The following is an 18,316-nucleotide window of genomic DNA, read 5'->3' on the forward strand; positions in this document are numbered from 1 at the left end:
TTTAGATGTTATCAGTTGTTCTAATAATGTCTTTATAGAAAAAGAAGGTTGCAGATCAGGAGTTTCATTCAGTTGCCATGTCTTTTTAATCTGGAATAGTGCCTTAGTTTTCTTCTTTTATAGTATTGAAAATGTTTATGAATACAGGCCAGTTATTTTATAGATTGCCTCTCAATTTAGGTTGGTCTGATTTTTCTACCTGGTTAGATATAAGCTACACACTTTTGCCTGAAATATCGCAGATATTGTGTAACGTCAGAGTGTCCCATTTTTGGTGATACTAACATTAATCATCTGATTGAGGGAGTGTCAGTCAAAGTTCTCCACTGAGAAACTTCTCACTCCATTGTAAAGCTGTTATTTTTCCCTTTTGTAATTAATGTGTCTTGGGCAAATACTTTGAGAATATTTGCTTATCAAGTGATAATATACTAGTTTCAGCATCCATTTGTGATTTTTGACTTAATCAGTTATTACTGAACTTGTTGCCAAATGGCAGTTTTCTAAGTTCAATATTTCATCTATATTTGGAACATTTGAAAACAGTTTCTCCCTATCCTCCATTTATGTATGTGTATGGCAACCCAAAATCACTGCAGATGGTGATTGCAGCCATGAAATTAAAAGACGCTTACTCCTTGGAAGAAAAGTTATGACTAACCTAGATAGTATATTCAAAAGCAGAGACATTACTTTGCTGACTAAGGTCCATCTAGTCAAGGCTATGGTTTTTCCTGTGGTCATATACGGATGTGAGAGTTGGACTGTGAAGAAGGCTGAGTGCCAAAGAATTGCTGCTTTTGAATGGTGGTGTTGGAGAAGACTCTTTGAGAGTCCCTTGGACTGCAAGGAGATCCAACCAGTCCATTCTAAAGGAGATCAGCCCTGGGATTTGTTTGGAAGGAATGATGCTAAAGCGGAAACTCCAGTACTTTGGCCACCTCATGGGAAGAGTTGACTCATTGGAAAAGACTCTGATGCTGAGAGGGATTGGGGGCAGGAAGAGAAGGGGACGACCGAGGATGAGATGGCTGGATGGCATCACTGTCTCGATGGACGTGAGTCTGAGTGAACTCCGGGGGTTGGTGATGGACAGGGAGGCCTGGCGTGCTGCAATTCATGGGGTCGCAAAGAGTCGGACACGACTGAGCGACTGAACTGAACTGATGGCAGCCCACTCCAGTACTCTTGCCTGGAAAATCCCATGGATGGAGGAGCCTGGTAGGCTGCAGTCCATGGGGTCTCTAAGAGTCGGACATGACTGAGTGACTTCACTTTCGCTTTTCACTTTCACGCATTGGAGAAGGAAATGGCAACCCACTCCAGTGTTCTTGCCTGGGGAATCCCAGGGACCGGGGAGCCTGGTGGGCTGCCGTCTCTGGGGTCGCACAGAGCCGGACACGACTGAAGCGACTTAGCAACAGCAGCAGCAGCAGCAGCAGAGGGATATATTTACTTATTGTCACTATGGATTCATGGATGTGTATTTTTGTCAACCAAGATCTGATAGTGAATGTGCTTATTGCTACTGGATCTGATGATTTTTAGTAGTGAACGTACTAGGCATTTAAGGACAGCTTTTGAGATACCATTTATTAATTCCAACCTCATATTTTGGAAAAGTACTAAAATGTAAGTTCATAAAGAGGATGGAATAGAGAAGTCTTTATTTCTTGGTTTGATCCAAACCTTAACCAATGACTTTATTTGACATGTAATTTGTACTGTAAACATAAACATATATATCTTTTGACCCCCTTACTTCCACCTCTAGCTATTTATCCCATAGATATACTTTACAAGATTATTAAAAAGATTATTATCTTATGGTATATTAATACCTTTTAAGATTATTTCATCTATTTGTTATGGAAGATTGAAGCTAACTTAAGTATCTCTCATTAGGCATATTTGTTCTTATAATACATTCATACAAACATATACTCCTTTAAGATATATTTATAAATACTTACATATTTGCTTACATATGCATAAAGTGGATATGTTTGGAAGGAGTCAGTAGAAACTGGTAACATTGGTTGCCTTTAGGGAGTGAGACTGGTTGGGGAGAGGGGTGGAATGGAGACCTTTCACTGTAAATCTTTTTGTAGCTTTTTACTTTGAAATCGTTAAATTTTAAATATTCACATACTGGAGATCTAAAATTAATGAAACACTTTAAATACAAGAATTTTAATCAAACTAGAATGTTCTTACATAATTCCTCTGTAGGTGTAAGTATGTAATATGTTATGTTTTCATTGTAGTGGAAAAAATGTTGAGAAGTTATCAGCTTTATTCATATGCCATGGTATAGATACTTTATAGAATCTTGGGAAGAAAAATGAATACTTGTGCTTTGTTTTCTTTTGGCAGCATGCATATGCACTAGAACTTCTATTTGATCAGTTGCATGAAGGAGCTAAAGCTCTTGATGTAGGATCTGGAAGTGGAATCCTTACTGCATGTTTTGCACGTATGGTAAGAGCTTTATTTACTATTCTGGCCCCAGCAGAAGCATATTATATGATTTGGCCCTGTGTTTTTTTCCCTAGCAGTTTTTGAGGGTTTTCTTTCTTTTTAAATTCTTTTGAGATAGCAGTTAGAATATGTGTCACCTAGGATTTCTTTTTCTTGTGGTGGTGACAGAACATTCAGTTGAACTCTGGCAGAACTAGAAGGGAATTATTTGGTTATATCATGGAAAAGTCTAGAGGTCTCTCTGGCTTCCTGTATGGCTGGATTCAGAGGAAGATCTCAAGTTGTTATGGACAGTGAGTCTCACTCTGGTTCTTGGTTTGACTTGGCTCTGCTCCACAAGTTCTCTGCATTCTCAGATATGCTTTTCTCTTGTGATCAAACAGTGGCAACCAAGAGCTCCCAGACTTCATTCTTGTAAGTTCTCATCTGGCAGAACCAGCCTGATATCCAAACAATAGGTTTGTTAGGATTGAAGGAGAGCTCTTTTTACATTAAGAAAAATGAATGCATTTTTATTTTATTTTACTGTACTTCAAATTTCATCATCAGAGGCTTATCTGATAATGACTATTTGGAGTTTGAGTCTGGAGACCCACTGAGGCACCTTGGAGTAAAAGTTTATCTGTGCTCAGATAATCAAGTCAGGTTGATCATGAAAAATCTTATACCTGGAGTCCAGCTTGGAAGGTTATGGTCTATTTAAGTTAGGATTTATGGCTCCTTTTTGACTAGAATCCATTTAATTAGCTATGAATATATAATTGGCAGACTATTAGGATGTAAGCTCCAGAGTGGTGGGAATTTTTCTGAGTTTTTTTCATTGATGTATTCTAAGCCTCCAGAACAGTGCCAGGCACACAATAAGAATTCAGATATTCCTTTTCAGTTGTTTGACTTGTTTTGTATAAGTTTAACCCTCACTAATGGGATGTAATTAAATACTAGAAATGGTGTTTAATTAATGGCTTGTTTTCTATACTTGACTGTTTATGGTTTCAGAGGCATTATCATTTTTTAAAAAGTCATTTCCTTTCTGAGTTATCTTTTTGAAAATGATACTAATTAATGTTTTTCACATGTTTACCATGTGCTGGTCAGTGTTCATAATACTTTTCATGTATTCTCTTATTAGTTCCTCATGTCATTTATGGGGTATGTACCCGCTTCCTCCTCACTTTACAGCTGAGGAACCTGATTGATAGAATAACTTGTCAAAGTTATATAGTTGTAAGTTAGAAATTTAAATGTAAACCCAGATAGGCAGACTTCAGAGTCTTTATTGTGTTAATTTCATTCTACAGTTAATATTTATGTTTAGAGTCTTTTAATATTTTTACTTATTTTTATATTTCCCACATGTGGCAGTAGAATCAGGTATAGAAATTCCTATAGAATTTTTTATGTATCTGTAATATTTAAAGTCACACTTTCAGTGGAATTTAAATAAAAAATGGTTGCACTAATAGCTACCATTTAATATTGGAAGCTAAGTCCCATTTGAGAATCCTGGGTCTAAAAATTAGAAACTGAAGGAAGAAAGATACCATTTTTTTAGTGTTATAAATTTTTTATAATTCTAGTTTTATAATTACTGAAATATCATTATTCATTTAGGGTTATGGCTGAAAAAGTTATTTGTCAAATAATCTATAATAAACTGAGTGTTTAACAATCAAATTAGAGGCTTAAACTATTTATTTGTCCTGATTTCTCATTACTAAATAGGACTTTGGGTAAATAAGTATTTTATTGACACCTTAGCAAAACTAAGACCAGTGAATTATTGAATTATTCTCACTTCCAGGTTGGACCTAGTGGGAAAGTCATAGGAATTGACCACATTAAAGAGCTAGTAGATGACTCAATAAATAATGTCAGAAAGGATGATCCAATGCTTTTGTCTTCAGGGAGGGTGCAACTGGTTGGTAAGTATCAGAAAACTTTGAAAATTTCCTCTCTGGAGAATTTTTATTTTCAGAAAAATCCCATGCAAGCAACATAATATTCAGAGCTAATTATTGCTGCTTCTTTTTTTTTTAAAACATTCACTTTTAAGTACTAAGCAAGAAAATAAATTACTCTAAAATGTCATACTGGTTCTATCTTGACCAGAGGTGACATGACTATTAACCATTTCAGAAAATGTCATGTTGAGTTCTTTCTTCATTACTTTTTTAAGAAGTAACATCAAAGTAATCAGTGTTGAATATAGAAAATGTAAATGGTACACAGAGGTGTGTAAGATAAAGAAAACCTCTCTTTTTCCTCAAGTTTTTCAGACATATAAATATGTGTATGAATAAATTGTACACACACAATTTTTTAGATTGACTTGTACTCTACATATTGTTCTTTAGTTTGCTTTTTTCCATTCAGTGGTATCTGTGGACACATTTCCATGTGAGTATGTTTTATATTGAGAAAAATAACAGACCTCAAAATATGCAGAAAACATAAATGTGAAGCTTAACAAGCACCTGTTTAATCACCACACTGATCAAGAAATGGGACATTATCAGCACCTTGAAAGTCCTCTGCTTTCTGTTCCATCATCGTAACTACTTCCCTTTTCCCTAGTGGTAACTAGTAACATTACTTTTAGGCATTTACTGCCTAATTGCAGTTCCATAGATGATGTTCAATATCTTGAATGTTAGCCAAATGGAATCATACAGTACATATTCTATGATGAATGACTTTTCACTCATTGTTATGTTTGTAAGATCCATCCTTCTTTTTGCATGATAGTCGATTTTTATTGCTGTATAGCAGTCAATTGTAGGAACATTACCAAAATTTGTTTATTTATGCTACTGTAGATGGATATTTTGGGTTGTTTCTGATTAAGAGATATTCACAGTGCTGCATATTCACAATGTACATAAGTCCAGATGCTGATATACACATCATACTAACACCTTATTTCTGGAGGTGTGTTATTACAGGTTCATAGAGTGACCATAGATATTGCAAAAGCAGTTTTTTGAAGTGACTGAACCAGCTTACATTCCCATCAATAATATACCAAGGTTCCTATTGCTTCCCATCACAATCCCAGTACTTGGGATGACTAAATTTTTCTCCTCACCCACTTAGTGTATGGTAGTATCTCTGTGGTTTTAATTTTGTATTTTAATACTAATCAGTGAAGTTGAACACTTTTTCATATGTTTGGCCATTTGGATTTCTTCTTTTGTGAAATGTCTATTCAGATATTGAGTTATATTTTTCTTTGATTTGTAGGACTTTTATACACTAACTATTGTCTATTTATACACACTGTAAATCTCTTCTCCCACTCTGTGATCTGTCTTTTTACTCTTATACTGTTCTTTTTGATAATTAGAAATTCTTAATTTTAATATAGTCAGACTTAACCCATTTCTTGTAGTGTTTTTAATATCCTGTTTAAGGTACTCTGAAATCATGAAGGTACATCCTTGAATTATTTCTTGGACATACTACCATTTTAACTTTTTACATTTAGACCTTTGATCTTTTTGACGTTCATTTTTGTGTATTCGTGAGGTGTGGGGGTCCAAGTATCTATTTTTTCTTTGACTTATCTGTTTTCCCAGCATCACTTACTTAAGTGATTTTAAAAAGATCTGTCCTTTCGCTGCTTTAAACCTCCTATAATTCTTCACACTGGGTAATTCTATCAGAACAGGTGTTTAAAGCACTTTTTTCTTTCAGTGGGGGATGGACGAATGGGATATGCCGCAGAAGCCCCTTATGATGCTATTCACGTAGGAGCTGCAGCCCCAGTTGTGCCCCAGGCAGTGAGTTGTTGATTTTTTTTCTTCTGTGTTTGTATACTTTATTCAACTAAAGCTCTTAAACATTTATAGAAAGTGACTTCTACTGATGTTGAAAATACCATCTATGTTACATTGTGCCCTTTTGGGGGGCGGGGGCTGATAATTATGCTCAATTTTTTAACTTGAGTTTTAATTTTAATTAGCTGTGTATTTTAATTAGTTAGTAGGCAGTTATTTTCATATACAAACAGTTGTATAAATGACATGAAGATGACTAAGCCGCAGCTCGTGACTGTCTTATTTCAAGCAGTATTTGATTCAACTTAAAAACTAGTACACCAGTAAAATTGGGAAAATCCTTCTGGAGTTCATGACCTGGTAATCACTTGGTGTGTTATGTGCAAGACTATGTTAGGTTCGTGGGTAAGACCAGGAAGTATTTGTCATACATCTTATCCTCACTGACCTTACTAGAAGAGATCTGTTGTACATATATCAGGGAAATGAATGATTTGATAGCATATCATCAGCATATGATAGATATTGAAGGGAAAAGAAAATATGCATTGTAAGAGTTCAGAGGAAGGGGAGTATGTTGTATAGAATAGTGAAGGAAATTTCATACAGGAATAAAATTTGAACTGAATCTTAAAGAATAGTAGGAAGAAAGAAAGAAATCTTAATTTGCATAGTTGCAATGACAAGGTAGGATATTCCAGTAGTATATATTACATAATCAAGGAAATATTTAAGTACAAAATTGAGTTTTCATTTTAGTAAGACTCTGATAAACTTAGGTCAGCCCAAATAATCCTTGGCTTAGATTTCTATTACATGTGATTCTTACATAGTTCTTAACTAGATGACAAGGGGCTAAAATTGACTCTCTTTTGCCCAGTCTCATTAACTCCCCAACCTGGAAGTAGTTTTGTGTGTATTTACACAGTTATGGGGAGCTGAAAGTTTGGAGATTTGTTCTGATTACTGACTTGTTACTCACTGACTGAATGACTTTAGGAAAATTAACTATTCTCTCTGGCCCTGTTATCTATTTTTTAAAAAAGACCAAACTAGTAGTTTTTAACAGAAGTATTAACATGATGTAGAAAGTTGTACAAGTCATAAGTAAATAATGAATTTTCATATATGAACACATGATCAGCAGGGTTTTTTTTAACTTCTTAAACTTTTTTCTTTTTTGAAAATATTGGCAACCTAGGGGGAACAATTAAAATCTAAAATAGAAAATAGAAATGTGTTTAAATGAAAGATTCTTGGGGACAGGACTCATCTTCCCTACTAAGATCCTAAGGTGATCTTGAAGGGCATTTCTGGCTTTAGCTTGGTATGAATTTGAACATTTGTAGTAGCAGGTGGAGTATTATTTGGAGGGTGGCTCTTTACATCTGATTAAATTTGAAGATAGACATGCTGGAGGGGCTTTCCAGTTTTAAGAGAATAGAGTCAAGATGTTTATGCCTCCTTTGGATACCACCACATAACAGCTAGAAAAACAAGAAACAGAAACAAGAAATATGAAACTCTATATTCAGTTATCTAGGAGATTATACTTAACAGTCCTGAACGCTACAGTGTATGAAGACAGAAAAGCAGATAGAGTAATAACTGACCTGGAAGGGTGGAGGAAGCTGGACCAAAGAGACTGCAGAGGGGAGTATCAGTGCAGAGGCCGCTTGTTTTGCAGAACTCAGCAAAAGCTTAGAAACTCAAGGCATCAGGACCTTGGAAACCAGAAATGACGTTGTGGCCTGAAAAGAGGAGCTGCTGCTTGAAATTCTTTATGAGGAACAGTTAGCCCGAAGCCCTAAGAAAATTTCCAGGAACTGAAAGACATGATTCTGTAGTTTAAAAACATCTGTTGAGTACCTAGTATAATGAATTTTAAAAAAGGGGGGGACTCACAATATCACCATGAAATTTCAGAATATTATAAAGAGAATATTCTAAAAGTTTCCAGAAAAACAAAGTGGATCATTCATTAAAGGTCAGTAATCAGAAAGGCATCAAACTGTAGATAAGCAGCATTAGAATGAACAAGTCAGAGGCAAAGCATCACAATTCTGAACTGAAAATGATTTCCAGTTTCCAATCTTGAATCCTGTACCTGCACATATCACTAAATACATAGAAGAAAGATAATTTTAGACTTGCAAATCTCAATCTCTTTAAAAAGTATTCCACATACTGTTTCACAGAATACTTCTGGAGGAATTGCTTTAAATGTCATCAAAAAGTGAGGGAGTAGAGAGACAGTGGGAGAAACCAGAAGGAAGCAGCCATGGCATCTAGGAAGGTAGGACACCTCGTTCAGGAGAGAGATGGCCAGAGCTGCCCATGTTGCTGCAAAGGCCAGTCCTGGTATGACAGCCATACAGCAGGCCAGGAGAGTAAGCAGTCCAGATTCAGAGCAGAGGAGGAAAAGAACTAGAAGGGAGCACACACACACACACACGAGAGAAGTAAAAGGAAAAAGGACGTTGCTTACAAATAGATTTGACTGTATAAAAATTTCATTAAGAAGCTGTTGGGAGAAACAAAATTAAGTGAGTGAAAAAAAAAAGAAAAAGCTTCAGTTTTTAACTGCAGAGAAAACAACCATTCTATAAGAAAGGAAACAGTAACTGAGTGCCTCTTGGCTCAGCTGCAAATTATGTGTACACAGTCATAACAGAAAATGGTTTTCATAAAAAATGATGATCTTGGTTGGATTAGGGGAAAGAAGCAGTATGCAGCTGGCCCTCTGTATCCAAGGGTTCCACATTCAAGGATTCAACCAATCACAGATTGAAAATATTCAGAAAAAAATTTCCAGAAAGTTCCAAAAAGCACAGAACTTGAATTTTTCGTTGCAGTTTGAAGTTGTACCTGGCAACTGTTTAGATGGTACTTGCCTTGTATTAAATATAAGAAGTCTAGAGATAATTTAAAGTATATGGGATATATAGGTTATATGCAAATGCTACGCCATTGTCTATAAGGAACTTGAATGTCTATGGATTTTGGTATCAGAGATAAGGTCCTGGGACCAGTCCCCCTTGGATACTGAGGGACAACTGTTTATGTATGAGAGCTTAGTTCTCATCTGGCATAGAATTTGAAGTAGAAAAGGAAATGTTATTCAGCATGGTGACTATACTTAATAATATGTTAATTATTGACTATTAACTATAGTTAATAATACTATATTATATAATTAAAAGTTGCTAAGAGAGTAAACCTTAAAAGTTTTCATCACACAAAAAAATTGTAATTATGTGTGATAATAGATGTTAATTAAGTTTATTATAGTAATCATTTTACTTTATATACATAAATCATTATGTTGTACACCTAAAACTAACACAATGTTTATATGTCAATTATATTTCAGTTAAAAAGAATAAATGGCATGCTTTAGAAGTAAGCACTATAAAAAAAGACAGCTAAAAGGTTTTAAAATTAATGGATTAAAGGAGCAAGATTGAGGGAGAGGGAAGAAGTCTATTTTTTTATTGAAAATCTTGACATTTAGAGGAATTGGAAAAAATAAGATAGACTTGCTGACAACCAAATTTTAATTAAGGACTCCCTTCTCTGGGAAGGTTTTTTCCTTACTGTTTTTGATTGATGGTCATCTTTCAGCTGCATTCACATTGTAACATGTGACTTAAAAATTTTCTAACCAGAGGGGCTTTAACTGAGCAATTTTGGTTCTTCATTGACAGGGACGTCCTCTTTCTAATGCTGCAGAGACTCCAGCCCTACCTTCCTTTATCATGTCATGCTGCCTGTGATCCTAAATTCAGTTGTAAAACCAGAGTTCCCTTATCTCTGGTTCAGTGATGCCTTAAATTCTTAGATAGGATAGGGATTCCTTGCTGATTTTCTACACTTCCCCGCTTCCCCTCCAAACTACAAAGATTGAAAACAGGCATACAGGAATTGAAATTTTCTGCTTTGCCTTTGGTCTTCTCAAGAGGATAGTCCACATTATGTGGTTCAACTCAAACATTTTGAGCTTTGCAGTTATACTAGGTACTATGTTTGATGCTAAGGGCACAAAGATGAATAAGACACTATCCCTGTCATCAGAGAATTTGTACTGTAGTAGAGGAGGTCGGTAGTAAATAAGTGAGTAATTGAGTACCAAGTTTAACAATGGAAGAATGTATGTACTAAATAAGGTACATTTCTGCTTTCTGCCTATGGACACTGAAAGTTGTCTATAGTGATGTAAAATGACTATTAGTATAAAATCTATAACTTGGTGTGTGTGTCCTTTTCTCTTTCTTTTAGCTAATAGACCAGTTAAAGCCTGGTGGAAGATTGATATTGCCAGTCGGTCCTGCAGGTGGAAACCAGATGTTGGAGCAGTATGACAAGCTGCAAGATGGCAGTGTCAAAATGAAACCTCTGATGGGAGTGATATACGTGCCTTTAACAGATAAAGAAAAGCAGTGGTCCAGGTGGAAGTGATTTTATCTTCTGCTCTTTCTTCTTCCACACATGCAAGGTGAAAGGGTGTGAATTTTAAGAGATCAGACTGCAAGAGCCGCTTTTTTGGTTGTCACCTTTATGCTACTCCATTTTAACATCAAAAATTCACTACATTAAAAATGTAGAAAAAGTTTTGCATGGTCTGTCCTTTTGATTTAACTCATCTTTGGGAAAGGGGGTGAGACTTGGTTGGCACAAAGGTGTTTTTCTTTTTAAAGAGGCTGTCAGTCACACTTTGTAAAGTTACTTTATTATCAGCCACTCTGTTTCTATATTGACAACTAATTTTTACATCTGCTATATGGTCATGGAAATGAAGGCTTTCATCTGAAGAGAAGGGATAATCTCCTGCCCTAGTTCATCTTCTATTACAGCATTTTGTGAAGACAAAGAAGGGAAAAGATACTCTTGTCCCAGTTTTCGAAGGTGTCAGTGCCAGAGAGGACACTGTCACTCTGAGCTTGACTTCTCTTTTTCAATCAGGTTCATAGATGCCTGACAATTTGTGCTGGTTTTATATCCCGCTGTCATTTCAGAACCACAGTAAGGAAAAAGCTTACCATTTTATACAACAGACTGGTCAATTGTTGAGCTCCTCTAAGTTCCTGGGGAGGGAAGAGGGTTCTGTGAGTGAGTGCCCAGGTCTCACACACCCACCCAAAGGGCCAGCAGCATGCGGCATATCTTCAGCACAGCATGGCTCATTTAACGCCCACTTTTGTTTCTGTGTCTCAGCATCATTGGATATTCCCTTTGAAGCCAAGCTTTCTCTGTTTTTTCTCTTCCTTCTTCCCCTGCCCACTCTCTCCAGGGGGAGGGAGTGAGATCCATAAGTAAGACATTAGCTAAGACTACTTGAAATTAACTGCCAAAATAAGAAAGGTCTTACTGTTTCCTTGTTTTAGAATCTGTTTTTACTTGACAAGAGTTACTTATTTTAAGGTGATTTCTTAATAAGTAAAATGGCGATTATAGATTTAATGTTGTTGTTGTTTAGTTGCTAAGTAGTGTCTGACTCTTTGTGATCCCGTGAACTGCAACACACCAGGCTTCATAGACCTCTCAATTTTGTTTTCTGGGAAGAGGAAAGATACCTTTTTAACGAATGTTTAACAGCAAAAGTGGTAATGAATCTAACTCTGTTTGTTCAAAACTGAGTTTTACTTTGATTAATTCTGACTGGCCATTTCTGTTGATCCTTATCAGGAAATGCATTTTAATTCTTCACCTAATATAGTTATTAATAAAGTTAAGGACTTCCCTTGTGGCTCAGCTGGTAAAGAATCCACCTGCAATGCAGGAAACCTGGGTTCGATCCCTGGATTGGGAAGATACCCTGGAGAAGGGAAAGGCTACCCACTCCAGTATTCTGGCATGGAGAATTACATGTATAGTCAGTTCATGGGGTCTTAAACAGTTGGAAACGACTGATCGACTTTCACTTCGCAATGTAGTTATAGCTGTTTTCTTTGAATTCTAACCTGGAGCACAGCCAGGTTAAAGTTTTTTAAAAGCTAGCAGTCTTGTCAATTAGAATCAGATATAGTTACAAACTTCCTTCACTTTGCTGCTAGTATGGTTATATAATTACAAAATATTATGATTGCTGCTCTATAAATGGGGCAAACATATCACTGAAATTACTGAAATATGGTATCAGGTAAGAGTGCTTTTTGTTTTTATAACCAGATATATATAAAATGAGTTTTGTTTTTATAACCAGAAGTAGATTTAGCTTGAAGGTAATGAAACTTAAGTTTCTGGGCCCTCACTTGCTTTGGGCCATTCATGGCCTTATACCAAATTTTATTTACATAGTCTTATTTTTAGTTTACCTTTTTTTTTTTCCCCTTCATAAAGCAGCTCCCCCCTGCCCACTTACCCAATTATATAAGCTTCAGGCTTCCACTTGGCTGTATTTTACCCCTGATAAGACTAAACTATTTGTATTAAATTTAGAATAATTTTTAAATCTGTGGACAATTGTTCAGTCATTTACCAAATATTTAAATATATATATATATATATACACACACTTGGTTTTCTTTTTAGCCTTCAACTTTTTAAAATGCTGAGCAATTTTACATATATGCACATAGGAAACTTTTCTCCAGTTGTACTAAGAGGATTTTCTAATTTTTTTCTATTGCAAATTTACTGTGTTTTCAAACACATTTTCCTACATCCAAAGATGTAGTTCTAATTACAGAGATAATCAGTTACTTAGTTGTAAATCATGACGTTTAAAGAATATAAAACAGAATCTAGAAATGAAATTGGCAAAAAAAAAACTGACATTAAAAAAATTTGTGCTGAAAGAAATTATTAGAAAATAGAATGTTTGAAAGAGTAAAGCATCAACAGTTAACTTAACATCTTAAGGGACCATTCATCTGCTATTCATTTTTGTGTTCATAAACTGTCAGTCAAGGTCCGAGTGTGCTTAGCTAGCATTTTGAAGTGATTTTAATGAAGGGACTATTCAAAGAAATATGGGAAAAGTTATGGGAGCTGTAAAGGATGCGACATAGCCAGGGACCAGGGATTCCCAAGGTGGTAGTAGGAAGCTGTTACCACTCCAGACCTAAAGGTGAGGGAACAGTTTTACTGGAACCCACTGAGAGCAGAGACAGGGTGGGGAGCGGGGGTCTCTGACAGGAGCTGTAGCTAGAGAGCAAAGCAGCTGCTCCCACATGTAGGGATCGCCTCAGTTCTCTCCCACTGCCCTCTTCTCTCTACCAGGGCATCACAGCAGACAGACTTTACCTCAGAGAGGAAGAGGCCCTCGGCCAGATGTAGTCTGAAGTCAGCCCTCACCACCTCCTTCCCTCCCCTTTCCTCCCATGGAGCAGAGATCTCTGCTTCTTTCTAAGTTTAGGAATGGAAGAGATTTGAGAGGGCGTCTAGCTTTTATATGTCCTGTTTCTACTGCCATCAGGCTAATCTGTGCTTAAACTGTCCTTGACAGGAAAAAAAAAGAGCATCTGTTTTAAATTGCCTTTGAAAAAGCATCATCTAATACTTTTCTTTGGCAGTTCTGTTAAATTTGTTAAATATCTTTAGTGTGATGACCTTCTAATACATCATTAATTCAACAAGTGTGTGTGTGCCCACTATGTGGGCATTGCTGCAGGGCCAGGAATACACAGCTGTGAATTTGAAACTGACCATTCTAGTGGAACTTACAGTCAGGTAGAGGATCCAAAAAATCAAAAAAACGAGACAAACAGGCAGTTAGAGTGCAATGTGTTGACTCTGGCTTGAGGGTGGTAGGGAGCAATTGTTCAAGCCAGGCAGTGAAGGGATCAGAATTCCATTTCAGAAAGATAATTTTGGTTTTAGGGTAGAGAGTAGATTGGAAAGGGATAAAGCTATAGCCAGAAATAGAAGATACCTATAGCAAATCAGGGGTGCAGTGATGGTGGGCTGAATTAAAGCAGTGGTGGTAAGGATAGAATGTGATTAAAAAATCACTTATATTTTCTCATCTCACATGGGAATTATGTAAAAAGCTTCCTCAGTTTCTTGTCAGGCTGCTGCTGCTGCTGGTAAGTCACTTCAGCCATGTCCGACTCTGTGCGACCCCATAGACAGCAGCCCACCTGGCTCCGCCGTCTCTGGGATTCTCCAGGCAAGAACACTGGAGTGGGTTGCCATTTCCTTCTCCAATGCATGAAAGTGAAACGTGAAAGTCAAGTCACTCAGTTGTGTCTGATGATTTTTTTTCTTCAGGATTAATTTAAAGACTCATCCCAGTGCTTTCTTACAAACATTCCCTTGTTTCTCACCTGCTTTCCATCCTCCTCTAATTGAGGCATCCAGAGCTAGGGGGAGTGCTCTGTGAGAGTGAGATCCAATCTTTGCTGGAAAGGTGTGCTAGAAACTAGATGGGGAAAAGAAAAGAGAGAGGACTTAGTGGGCATGCTGAATTCTCAGGTTAGATAAACCCAGAAACTTGAATGTTGACTTTTGTCCTCTTATACTTAGAAGAATATTCCTTGCAATTCTGATGGATTAATAAAAGGAGAGAGAATGCCAGGTAGATAGGCTGTAGACCTAGAATCTGTGGTATTACGTTCAAGACTATAGATAGGTAATAGTTGCATTAGTTGGTTGCAACTAACTAAATACAAATATTTATTTATATTTTATTTTATACATACATGTTTATTTTATATACCTAGAAATCAACATTTTGCTAATCTTCTGGTAAGTTTTATTTTTGTTTTAAATAGCCACAGGGGTCGATGGAATAAGTCCATCTCTGTTTTGTGAAACAGGAAAGTTTCAGGGTTCTTGTTCCATAAGTACTTTGTCTATTGATGTCTTTTTAAAGTGCCATGTATGCATGAAAAGGATGTTATGAACTGACTGGGCATTTCTAGGATTGAGGGTATAGGTCCTAGCATATCCAATTGATCCTGTGTTCCAAATTGTTCTATACTGTCCCTTTTTAATTTCTTTACATGTGTTACACAGCATTATGATAAACTTTGTATTCTTAAAGCAAGAATATATTGTTACTTTTGGGATTCTTTTTATGTCTTTCATAATGCTTTGCACAAAATTAATTGTACAAAGCTTGTATTACCCCAGAAAGCCCATTAATTAGAAAACTTTCATAGAATTTGATTGTTATTTCCTGACAGTACATATTTTCAGTTGTTCTTGATAAAGAATACAAAATACTAGATATTAGTGTCTGAGAGTTATTAGCCTAATAATTATGTGTATATTTATTATACAATAAAGTAATATATATAGTTATTAATCCAATTAATATTAAACTAAATGATCTAAACAATCTAAATAATTAAGCTAATGTTAATCTAAATAATATGAAATCAAGTGGGCTTTAGGAAGCATCACTAAGAACAAAACTAGTTGGATGGAATTCCAGTTGAGCTATTTCAAATCCTAAAACATGATGCTGTGAAAGTGCTGCACTCAATATGCCAGCAAATTTGGAAAACTCAGCAGTGGCCACAGGACTGGAAAAGGTCAGTTTTCATTCCAATTTCAAAGAAAGACAATGCCAAAGAATGTTCAAACTACCACACAATTGTACTCATCTCACACACTAGTGAAATAATGCTCAAAATCCTCTGAGCCAGGCTTCAGCAGTACGTGAACCGTGAACTTCCTGATGTTCAAGCTGGATTTAGAAAAGGCAGAAGAACAGAGATCAAATTGCCAGTATCCGTTGGATCATCAAAAAAGCAAGAGAGTTCCAGAAAAACTTCTGTTTCTGGTTTATTGACTATACCAAATCCTTTGACTGTGGATCACAACAAACTGAAAAATTCTTCAAGAGATGGGAATACCAGACCACCTGACCTGCCTCCTGAGAAATCTGTGTGCAGGTCAAGAAGCAACAGTTAGAACCAGACAAGGAACAGCAGACTGGTTCCAAATTGGGAAAGGAGTACGTCAAGGCTGTATATCGTCACCCTGCTTATTTAACTTATATGCAGAGTACATCATGAGAAACGCTGGGCTGGATGAAGCACAAGCTGGAATCAAGATTTCCGGGAGAAATACCAATAACCTCAGATATGCAGATGACACCACCGTTTATGGCAGGAAGCGAAGAAGCACTAAAGAGCTTCTTGATGAAAGAGGAGAGTGAAAAAGCTGACTTAAAACTCAATATTCAGGAAACTAAGATCATGCCATCTGGTCCCATCACTTTATGGCAAATAGATGGGGAAACAGTGACAGACTTTATTTTTGGGAGGCCCCAAAAGCACTGTAGATGTTGACTGCAGCCATGAAATTAAAAGACTTGCTCCTTGCAAGAAAAGCAATGACCAACCTAGACAGCATATTAAAAAGCAGAGACATTACTTTGCCAACAAAGGTCCATCTAGTCAAAGCTATGGTTTTTCCATTAGTCATGTATAGATATGAGAGTTGGACCATAAAGAAAGCTGAGCCCTGAAGAATTGATGGTTTTGAACTGTGGTGTTGGAAAAAACTCTTGAGAGTCCGTTGGACTACAAGGAGATCCAACTAGTCCATCCTAAAGGAAATCAGTTGTGAATATTCATTGGAAGGACTGATGCTGAAGCTGAAACTCCAGTGCTTTGGCCACCTGATGCGAAGAACTGACTCATTGGAAAAGACCCTGATGCTGGGAAAGATTGAAGGTGGGAGGAGAAGGGGACGACAGAGGATGAGATGGTTGGATGGCATCACAGACTCGATGGACATGAGTTTGAGCAAGCTCCAGGAGTTGGTGATGGACAGAGAAGCCTGACATGCTGCAGTCCATGGTGTCACAAAGAGTCAGACACGACTGAGCAACTGAACTGAACTGAACTGAACTGAATTAATTAATCTAATTAATATTGACACATATATAGGGCTGCCGTCTATGGGGTCGCACAGAGTCGGACACAACTGAAGTGACTTAGCAGCAGTAGCAGTTTTAAAGAGCCTTTGTAGAAATTTAGTACATACTATTTTTTATTTTAAATGATCTATGCATGTAAGTCAGATAAAAATATGGTTATGTAGAATTTTAAATATTGGGGAAAATTAAGAAGATTAATAGATTTTGGAGTCTTAGGATGTGACAAGGTTATACATGCCATGACAGCAAATTTTTGGTTTTCCTTAACACATTAAATGTTATAATTCAGATTTGTAAACTTTATTTCTTTTCCTTGTTTTGGGGGTTGGGGTGGGGGTGGGGGTATACTGTTAACATCCTTGCCTTCTATTTGTTTTCCACAGTAATATTCCTATCAAAGTAGTGTACATGCATTGTAAAAATAGGAAAAAACAAACACAAAAGAATAAAAGTCACCCATACCCTAGAATCTAGAGATAACCTCTATTAACATTGTATAGATTTTTTCTTCTTTTCTATATATCCATAGAAGTATATACATTTCTTTTGTATTCCTGAGATCATAGTTTTATTTTATAATCTCTCTTTACTTAATAAAATATCACCAACATTGTCCCTCATCATTAAATATTTTTTAATGGTATGATTTTTTTCACCAGTTTTATTGGAATATAATTGACATATAGCATTGTAATAGTTTTAGGTGTACAACATAGTGATGTGGTATATTGCAAAATGATCACCACCATAAGTTTAGGTCTTACATTCAAGTCTTTAATCCATTTTGATTTTTGGGGATGTGGTGGTAAGATAGAGGTCCAGTTTCATTCTGTTTTCATGTGGCTGTCCAGTTTTCCCAACACCACTTATTGAAAGACTGTTCTTTCTTCATCATATATTCTTGGCTCCTAATTAATTGACCATATATGCATGAGTTTATTTCTGGGCTCTTTACTCTGTTCCATTGGTCTTTCTGTCTGTTTTTATGCCAAGTACCATACTGTTTTGATTACTTTGGCTTTGTAATATAGTTGGAAATCAGGAAGTGTGATACCTCCAGTCTTATTGTTCTTTCTAAAGATTGCTTTGGCTATTTGGAGTCTCTTGTGGTCCTGTACAAATTTTAGGATTGTTCTGTTTATGTGAAGAATGTCATTGAAATTTTGATAGGGATTTTATTGACTGAGTAGATTACTTTGGGTAGTATGGATATTTTAACTAT

The 18,316-nt window shown here is 36.3% G+C and overlaps 1 protein-coding gene across 3 annotated transcripts in view; it reads left to right on the forward strand.

The window, feature by feature from the left end:
- The window catches only part of PCMT1 (protein-L-isoaspartate (D-aspartate) O-methyltransferase), a 41,289-nt gene that overhangs the window by 20,160 nt on the left and 2,813 nt on the right, over positions 1-18,316 (forward strand). For 2 of the 3 annotated variants that reach the window (XM_068984875.1, XM_068984877.1), the window contains exons 4-7: positions 2,377-2,481; positions 4,286-4,406; positions 6,178-6,263; positions 10,539-10,708. In XM_068984875.1, the coding sequence (XP_068840976.1) occupies positions 2,377-2,481; positions 4,286-4,406; positions 6,178-6,263; positions 10,539-10,708 (482 nt within the window). Of the gene's footprint in view, positions 1-2,376; positions 2,482-4,285; positions 4,407-6,177; positions 6,264-10,538; positions 10,756-18,316 lie in introns of all 3 variants that reach the window. The other variant, XM_068984878.1, reaches the window with a different exon arrangement.

This window comes from Capricornis sumatraensis, chromosome 13 (assembly GCF_032405125.1).
Source record: "Capricornis sumatraensis isolate serow.1 chromosome 13, serow.2, whole genome shotgun sequence".
In the NCBI taxonomy this organism is placed as follows: domain Eukaryota; kingdom Metazoa; phylum Chordata; class Mammalia; order Artiodactyla; family Bovidae; genus Capricornis; species Capricornis sumatraensis.